The 8,728-nt window shown below is 35.9% G+C and overlaps 3 protein-coding genes across 3 annotated transcripts; 2 read left to right on the top strand and 1 right to left on the bottom strand.

The window, feature by feature from the left end:
* Positions 1 to 255: 255 nt before the first annotated feature.
* Positions 256 to 1,667, top strand: LOC111919357 (uncharacterized). Its single transcript, XM_023914948.3, has 2 exons — positions 256 to 968; positions 1,339 to 1,667. The coding sequence occupies exons 1-2, from the start codon at positions 584 to 586 to the stop codon at positions 1,353 to 1,355; spliced, it is 402 nt and encodes a 133-aa protein (XP_023770716.1). The 5' UTR covers positions 256 to 583; the 3' UTR covers positions 1,356 to 1,667.
* A 701-nt stretch (positions 1,668 to 2,368) lies between these two features.
* LOC111919356 (calmodulin-binding transcription activator 4) lies at positions 2,369 to 6,786 on the top strand. The gene is made up of 11 exons (XM_023914947.3): positions 2,369 to 2,710; positions 3,326 to 3,451; positions 3,534 to 3,649; positions 3,725 to 3,813; positions 3,907 to 3,961; positions 4,021 to 4,417; positions 4,514 to 4,719; positions 4,810 to 5,423; positions 5,511 to 6,066; positions 6,184 to 6,477; positions 6,607 to 6,786. The coding sequence occupies exons 1-11, from the start codon at positions 2,698 to 2,700 to the stop codon at positions 6,658 to 6,660; spliced, it is 2,520 nt and encodes an 839-aa protein (XP_023770715.1). The 5' UTR covers positions 2,369 to 2,697; the 3' UTR covers positions 6,661 to 6,786.
* A 74-nt stretch (positions 6,787 to 6,860) lies between these two features.
* Positions 6,861 to 7,673, bottom strand: LOC111919358 (nuclear transport factor 2B). The gene is made up of 2 exons (XM_023914949.3): positions 7,301 to 7,673; positions 6,861 to 7,116 (listed from the first exon to the last, which is right to left on the bottom strand). The coding sequence occupies exons 1-2, from the start codon at positions 7,595 to 7,597 to the stop codon at positions 7,042 to 7,044; spliced, it is 372 nt and encodes a 123-aa protein (XP_023770717.1). The 5' UTR covers positions 7,598 to 7,673; the 3' UTR covers positions 6,861 to 7,041.
* Between the last annotated feature and the right edge of the window lie 1,055 nt (positions 7,674 to 8,728).

The raw sequence follows: 8,728 nt of genomic DNA, 5'->3' as shown, positions 1-8,728 counted from the left end.
ATGGCCTTAAAAGTGACTATGTAAATGTCTAAGGACATGAAAATCATTAGAAAACTAATGCACATATGATCCTTTTGACTTTTGAGATCGTGAACTACAACAAGATAACATTCACTTTGGATCATTTAAAGAAACAAATAAGTTCAATAAGCTAAATTGAAGGTAGGTAAATAGTATAGGGACGAAATTTGTAGCTTCCTCAATTATCTTGCTACGTTATCTAGTACCTACTCTTTATTTAAGTTCATCCCTTTCAAGATAACCCTCATAAAAATTCAATTCAAGATTTTTCTCATAATTCTCTGTGCAAATCGTAATTGCTACTGTATTATTTTTCTTTATTTGATCTCTGATCGGAGCAGATAAGCTACTGCGATCTAGACTGCTGCATATGTAATTCGATTTGAGAAGATTCGAAAGGGAAAGAAAATAAACTACAAGTATCAGATTCAATTTTGATTTCGTCAAACCCTACTCAGAGTTTATCCAATCGTCTCGATTTGAGCAAATCATACTTACGAATTGAGCATCAATTCTCCTTGATTTGGATAACAAGTAATTGTTATTGTGGATCTAAACAAAGATGATGACCAGACAACCTCACCAAGATGATCAACAATCTAGGGTTTTCTACGAGTTATCTGCTTTGATTCTTAACTTACTCCGGCATCCTCCTACGCCGATTCAATTCTCCGACGAGGTGTCTACGTCAACGCGGAGGCAGCCACGTCCGGCTCCTCTATCGCAGATAACGCCGGCGGGATTCGCATCTTTGTTATTGGGGATATCGTTGGCTTTAATGTTGTGTGGATCAATAACGTTCTTCATAGGGTTTTTGTTGATGCCCTGGGTTCTTGGATTAGTTATGTTGTTTTATGTGGCTGGAATTATTTCGAGTATTTCCATGCTTGGTCGTGCCATTTTCTGCCATACTCTGTCTCCATCTTCACCTAGAAAGAGCGTCCCTGGTATGATTTGACTCTTGTCTGTATTATACTTTTACACTTCCTCAATTTGATTATCAAATTTGAATAGAACGCCACATGGGGTTTTTTCTCCGTTGAAGTACTTCATCCATGAAGATCTGGGAAGAATCACAAATTCGTTTGTTGATGCATTTACATGGGATTCTTGTACATAATTGCCTGTTTTAGCAAAGCAATACCATGCGTATATTGGTGTTTGTGGAAGCTATAGTTATCTATCTATCTATATGTTGTTTAATACCCTTACAAAACAATTGTATCAAACTACGCTTATACATAAAATCCGCAATTTGTGTTTTTGGAAAGATATAGGATTATGTTTAATCAATGATTTATATTTTTGATTTTGCAGCTTGGAAACTGTTGTGAAACAAGAGATCCGCGCCATGAATGTTGTTTCTGATTTGAGCCTCTTGAAGTATTAAATGCAGGAAGGAACTCTGGATGTTTAAGAATTATTTATAAAGACATACAATATAGGCATGAAGTTTTTTTTAGGTTTTCTTTTTCCGAATTAGGGTTATGGGTGTGCATTCTTTACTTCAAGAAGCATATGGTGGTTATGGATGATGTGTGTAAAACAGTAAAAGCTAAAACATGGTGGTGGTATTATGGACTTGTTTCTTACTTGTACTTATATTGTTGATTTTTACAATTGATCTATATTATACTTTATACACACATTTATTAGTTCTAAATCACATATCAATTTAAGATCCATTGTTATATGTCTTGAATAGAATATATGTTGTTTATGGATAAGATTGGATGTGATAATTAGTCGTTTCTCTTTGGTTATATGTGCTGAAACGAGTTTAATAAGTACGCATTTTTTTATTAAGTCTTTCATTATTTATTTACGTTAATAAGTTAAAGCAGTTGGTTCAAATAAGAGTCGAAAATGATTATTCTATGATAAAGGTTATAAACGTGTTATGCCTTTGTTATATTTCAATTTATTGGTTTTTATTGTTTTTAACTTTTGAAATGCTTGTGTTTACATACAATAGTATTTAGCATATGTATTAATTAATACACGCATATACTTAATATAGGCTTTCAATTATTGTTTTTAATAATAAGTTTGTCACAAGAATTACTAAAAATATGTTATTATAAGATAAGATGTGATAAGAGTCCAATTGTTAGAGAGCAGAATATTTTTTGTGTCTACAATTTAACTTCATATGTTGACCTTGGAGTGAGGGCGACATAAAACCGTCGAAGTATACGTTTTATTTTTTCTGTAATTGTATAATTAATGATAAAACTTTAATTAATAAAAGTTTATTAAACTAAAAAACAATATAATTAAAAATTATTGCTTTATCCTATATAATAATTCGACTAAAGCATAGTTGGGATATTTAATTGAAAAATGTCCTCATTTTATTTTGAATAGTCTATCGCGCATCGCAGCTTCCAGCCAAAAACTCATTGTCCTGTTGCCAAGACTTTCTCCCGAAGTGTCTATGATTCATGAATCCAACCACCTACCGCCTCCTTTCAATCAACAAAGTCACGGAGGAGACTGCTTAATTCCGTCGTCGTTATCTGTAATCTGTGTACTGTTATACTCGACGGAAAGCATCGATCGTAGTTCCTGCAGCATAGCAGCGTCAGTTATTTCTCTAGCGTGCTTCGAACCTATTCGGTGTTAACAACTTCGTTGAGAGCTCCGTTGTCAGTCATTTAAGAGTTGAATATACAAATGACGACGTCAGGTGAGATTTTGAAATTAACTGTTGTACTGATAGTTGAATTCTGATCGTGTATTTGAAGATTACTTATTCGTATGTGTTATCCACTTCTAGTTAGTGCGATTTACAGCTTACATTTATGCTATGAAGTATTGAGAACTTCGAAAAGCATATCATGTGATCGAAACTTGCTAACTAAGTATTGAAAGCTGTAGAAGGATTAATTCCTAAATTAATTTGGATAAATTCGTATCTGAACAAAGTTATCATGATTTATGGAAATTTTGGGCGTCGTTGTAACTGGTTATACTCGGTTTCAATATTTTAATTTGAGGTAGTAAGTTATTCCATCAACATAACAACCATTCAATACATTATAGAAGATCCAACAGCAGCATCCATCCTGTTGATATAGAATCATAACTGGCGTTTGTAATCTTCAGGTGTAATGAATCAACAAAAATCATGAGATATGACAGGGATCCCCAACTAGACTGACCTAACAAAAATTAGTGTTGTTTTTAATCACTGGAAAATAGAGGATGAGAGAGACCTAACTCTGCACACATTATGTATGTAAATCTTTGGTACTTAATCAACCTTATGTACTTCTAAAGCTGTTTTTGTTTTGTATCTTAGGGTATGACATCAGAGATATACTGGAAGAAGCACAAGTCCGATGGCTAAAGGCAGGAGAGGTGCTTTTCATACTGCAGAATTATGATGAAAAGCAGCTCAGCCGTGAAGCCCCTCAACAGCCACCAAGTATGTACTTCTGTGTTGATTTATTCGAAAGATATACATCTGATATTGTCAAGGTTATCTTATTGATTACATGCTTCTACAGGTGGCTCTTTGTTTCTCTTTGACAGGAAAGTCCTGAGGTTTTTCCGTAAAGATGGTCATAGTTGGAGGAGAAAGAAAGATGGAAAAGCCATTGGTGAAGCACACGAACGTCTAAAAGTTTGATCTCTTCTCCTCTTCTTTTTTTATTTTTACTTTCCATATTTTTTCTTATGCTAAACTCCTTTTGCATAGGTTGGAAATGTTGAAGTTTTGAATTGTTACTATGCACATGGTGAAGAGAATCCAAATTTCCAGAGGCGTAGCTATTGGATGTTAAATTCGTGAGTATCTTCAGTTTAAATACAAGATGCTACTAAGATTCTGTTTTTAACCGAATAATGAACACGTCTACTTCTTGATTTAATGGTTGACAGGGCAAAGGAGCATATTGTGCTTGTTCATTACAGAGATACAAGTCAGACAACCCCGGTAAGTCTCTTAACTATTCATATAGTATCACATGAAACACTTTTAACAACTTTTTACAGGGTAGAAATATTGCGGGGCCCCTTTCAGCATTTTCTCCAGGAACTTCTTCAAATCTTGTTCAAAGTTCCAACTCTTATGCTAGTCAGCTAACATCCAATGAAACTAATGGACATTATTATGAGAACACCTCTAGTCCAAGTTGCATAGAAGTTAGTTCAGATTCTATTACAAAAGCCAAGGGGATAAGCCATGAGATTCTAATGAAAACTGAAACTGTTACTGGTTCACCTAACTCTGAGGTTGATCAGGCTTTGAAAAGAATTGAAGAGCAGTTAAGTTTGGATGAGGGCCATTTGGAAGAAATTGATGCTTTATACAATGACAATGAGAATTCACATGATTTTGGGCTGACAATGGATGAACAAAGTTATGATAATATATTTAAAGGGTACCAAGGTAGTTCTAACAATTAGTAGATTTAATGTTTTTAATCAAATATTCAGCCCTGGAATGGATTCTAGAACTATCTGACAACTCTTTTTTTTACGACAGCATCCATGTTCCTGCCTCATTCACTTGAAGATCTAAAATTTTCTTCAAATAAGTATGGAAGTGATTCCGATTACTCAACAATGTTTGACCAAGAACATAGTCAAACTCCTCCTGGACCAGATTCAAGTTTGACCATTGCACAAGAGCAGAAATTTACTATTCGTGAGATATCCCCAGAATGGGGCTATGCAAATGAGTCAACCAAGGTATTACTATATTCCATTTTCATTAAATCAAAATGATACTTTTCAATTATGTGCATATTCCTCGCTCACTCACTCACTAACTCACTGCAGGTATTCTTTATTGGGACATTTACATGTGATTCATGGACTTGTATGTTTGGTGATACTGAAGTTCCTGTCCAGATTATTCAAGAGGGAGTCATTTGTTGCCAGGCTCCCCCTTGTTTGCTGCCTGGAAAAGTTACTGTTTCTATTACTTCAAACAATCAAGAGCCTCATACTGAGATAAAAGAGTTTGAATATCGCGATAAACCAAGTAGTTATAAACATAACTCATCAGAAACAGAATCACATAAGAGCTTGGAAGAATTACTGTTACTAGTCAGACTTGTGCAAATGCTACAATTTGATCAAAAAGGAGAAAGCACAGAAACTGAAGATTCATGGAGTCAACTCATTGAGGCCCTTTTAGATGGAAGTTTGGCATCATCTAATGCAATGGAATGGATCCTGGAACAACTTCTAAAAGACAAGCTGCACCAATGGCTTTCTTCCAGATTGAAGAATAACAGTGCTCTTTCCAAAAGGGAACAAGGAATGATACACATGGTTTCTGGATTGGGCTTCTGTTGGGCCTTGAGCCCAATACTTAACTCTGGTGTAAGCATAAATTTTCGCGATATTAATGGCTGGACTGCTCTTCATTGGGCTGCACGTTTCGGAAGGTAAATCTTTATAGGGTAATGAAATATAAGTTTATTGCTATTAAAGGTAAAAAAAAAATAGATTTCTGATATTTTGTAATGTGATAGGGAAAAAATGGTGGCTGCACTCCTTGCTTGTGGTGCATATGCTGGAGCAATTACAGATCCAAGTAAGCAAGATCCAACAGGGAAAACCCCGGCATCAATAGCTTCTGCATGTGGACACAAGGGGCTTGCAGGTTACCTTTCAGAGATGACATTGACTGGTCATCTTACATCTCTCAAACTACAAGAAACTGAAGTTTCTAGAACTTGTGATGACGTGGAAGCAGAAAGAACAGTAAACAGTCTTGGTGTACATGATGATCATATTTATCTTAAAGACACGTTAAGTGCTGTTAGGAATGCAACTCAGGCTGCTGCACGTATACAGTCTGCTTTCAGGGCACATTCTTTTAGGAGAAGGCAACAGAAAGAATCCGAGGGAAGTGAAGATGAATATGGTTTGCTTTCAAGTGACATTGAGGGTCTTTCAAAGGGGTCAAAGTTGACTTTTGGAAATGCACATGATCACCATGCTGCCTTGTCGATACAGAAGAAATACCGGGGGTGGAAAGGTCGAAAGGATTTCGTTTCATTTCGTCAGAAAATAGTCAAAATACAGGTCTTGCTTCTCTTTTTGGTATCATGGATTACTACATATGAAAGTTGAACCACTAGCATAAGGTTTAGGATTATTAGTGTCGATGATCTGATTCTGATTTATTTAACTCCTTTGTAGGCTCTTGTGAGAGGTCATCAGGTGAGGAAAAGCTATAAGGTTATATGTTGGGCGGTGGGTATAGTTGAGAAAGTTATTCTAAGGTGGAGGCGAAAAGGAGCTGGTCTGCGAGGCTTTCGCCAGGGGTCAGCTGAAGAAGATGAAGATGATGATGAAGATGTTGTGAAGGCATTTCGGAAGGAGAAAGTGGATGTTGCTATTGGAGAAGCTGTGGCAAGGGTACTGGCCATGGTAGACTCCAAACCAGCACGACAGCAGTATCACCGCATGCTTCAAAACCATAGACAAGCTATGGTAAGTGAATGCATACTTATTTACATCTCAATTATCGACTTTTTTTTTAACTTCATATATATCCAGTTTCTTACCTCTCATATAGATATTTGTTTAAATAAAACTTGTGAATAATGGAGAATTTTGCAGGCCGAGCACCGAGGTTTTGGAGGTGGAGTAGCTAGTATGGAAATAGATGACTGATAGTTATATAGACATGTAGAAGAAATAGTTATCAAGGTGTTAACTGTTAAGTGCTCATGTAACCAAATGGAGGTGCGTGTAATTGGATTTGTATTCATGTTAACCGCAATATGCCTCATTTGTTTAGTTTTTGTCTCTAAAAAATGTTATGGTTGTTAATTTGCCATAGACTTGATGATGATAAACTAAGCACAAACACAAAAACAAACACCAAAAATGCATTTCACATATAATCAATCCCCATGTGAAGTTCTTAGTTTTGATAAATTACCAAAAGAGAATTAAAAAAAAAAACATTATAAAATCATAATAACCAGATTTCATTTGTTCCCCTAGTGATGATCAATCAAGGGACATAGATAACCTCTCATAAAGGTGGCTTCAAGCATAGTTCAACCTAAAAATGTCATTCAGGACGTAAAAGCTTGACTGCGGTGTGGGCATTAGATGGAACATCTGCACACACACACACACACGCACACAAACAATATCAGATTTAGGAAAAGCATCAACAGGCACAAACCTAATGAGCATCTATAGTTTTCAATTTTTTAATTTCGAGACCAATCTATGCGAAAAATACTTATCAATGGAAGTAAAGCGATTTATAACATGCCAAAGAGACGGATGAATACTGTACCTGGCTGAACTTAAGAGCATGTTGCTCGCCACTGAGTTGGAGGTTACCGGAGACGAAGACGAGCATGCCACCGGCGGGGCCAGAGGGCTGACAGTCAACGGTAGTGATACTGTGCTTGCACTGTTGGAAAGGGAGTGATGTCAACTTGGCTACGATGTTGGGAGATCCCTGAATCTTCTGACCTTCGAACGTCAACATCGATGATTCCTGATACAGATTAGCCAAACCTGCCCGATTAGTATCGAAAGTGGAGTAGTAGTGCTCAACAAACGCCTTCGCTACCGCATCTGGATCCATCTCCGCCTCTTGCCGCCGCCTAAGCCTTTGAATCTGAAAAGGAGGAGAAGGGTTTTTGTTTTCGTAGATTATTATGGAGAATAATAATTATATATATAAAAAAAATAAAAAATAAAAAAAGTGAGGGGATTATGTATTTCAAAAATATTTTAAAAACGGACTCTATAATTTGAGATTATACCATATTATGCCCTTAAGGGAAAATATTTGAAAAACACTCCGATTTATGTTTTGGACAAAAAAAAATGATTTGGCATGTTATATTAAGTAAGTTACCTAAGTGGTTTATATGGTTTAGTGAATATAACATATTCAAAGCAATTTTTTTTCCTTGTACAATTCACCGTCATTTGTTATATTTTCTTGTGATCTTGAGTTATCAAACTAGCGATGTTACAATCTGATTTTAGTGTGAGGGAATTAAGAACTATTCTGAAACTTCACAAAAATATTAGTATCAAATATTTCCAGTGAGAGGGTGACCAAAAACCGAAATGAAATCGGAAAAAAAAATAAACAAAACGATTTGAAACCAAAAACCAAATTATCGGTTTTTTTATTTTCTAAAACAACGTTTTTTATTCGATTTTGAGTGAAATTGTACAAAAAAAAATCATAAATCAAGAAACATATTGATGGTCTGTTAGGCCTAGCTCGCACTTAATTGATGAGTTCGAGTAGTAGTCTGATTTGATCGTCATAAATTGGAAATCAATAAACATATTGCAACTGTTAGGTTGATTCATAATTCATAACTCAGTCCACAATGATATCTCGAAAAAAAACAAATGGATAATTAATCACTTATCTAAGGGCAATTTTTTTATAAGATCATAATTCAGCAGCTGTTGTAGAATGCGCACTTTGTTGGTTATTTGAAGTCTATCTGACTAATAGTAGTTGATGAATTGTCAAAGTGGGTGACCGTAACCCGACATTTTTTAAGACTAGTGGGTGTGGACAACTGGTTAAAGAGTGTTATTAGGGGTGGCAACTATCGACCCAACCCGTAACCCGACATTGACCCAACCCGAAAATAGACGGGTTTGGGTTGAGATTTTTGACCCACCAACCCGTTTATTTCATGGGTTGGGTTGGGTTATCTGTTTGGGTTCGTAGGTCAACCCGCCC

The sequence above is a fragment of the Lactuca sativa genome, chromosome 3 (genome assembly GCF_002870075.4).
Source record: "Lactuca sativa cultivar Salinas chromosome 3, Lsat_Salinas_v11, whole genome shotgun sequence".
In the NCBI taxonomy this organism is placed as follows: Eukaryota; Viridiplantae; Streptophyta; class Magnoliopsida; order Asterales; family Asteraceae; genus Lactuca; species Lactuca sativa.
The sequence above is the reverse complement of the archived record's forward strand: the minus strand, read 5'-3'. Positions and strand labels throughout refer to the sequence as shown.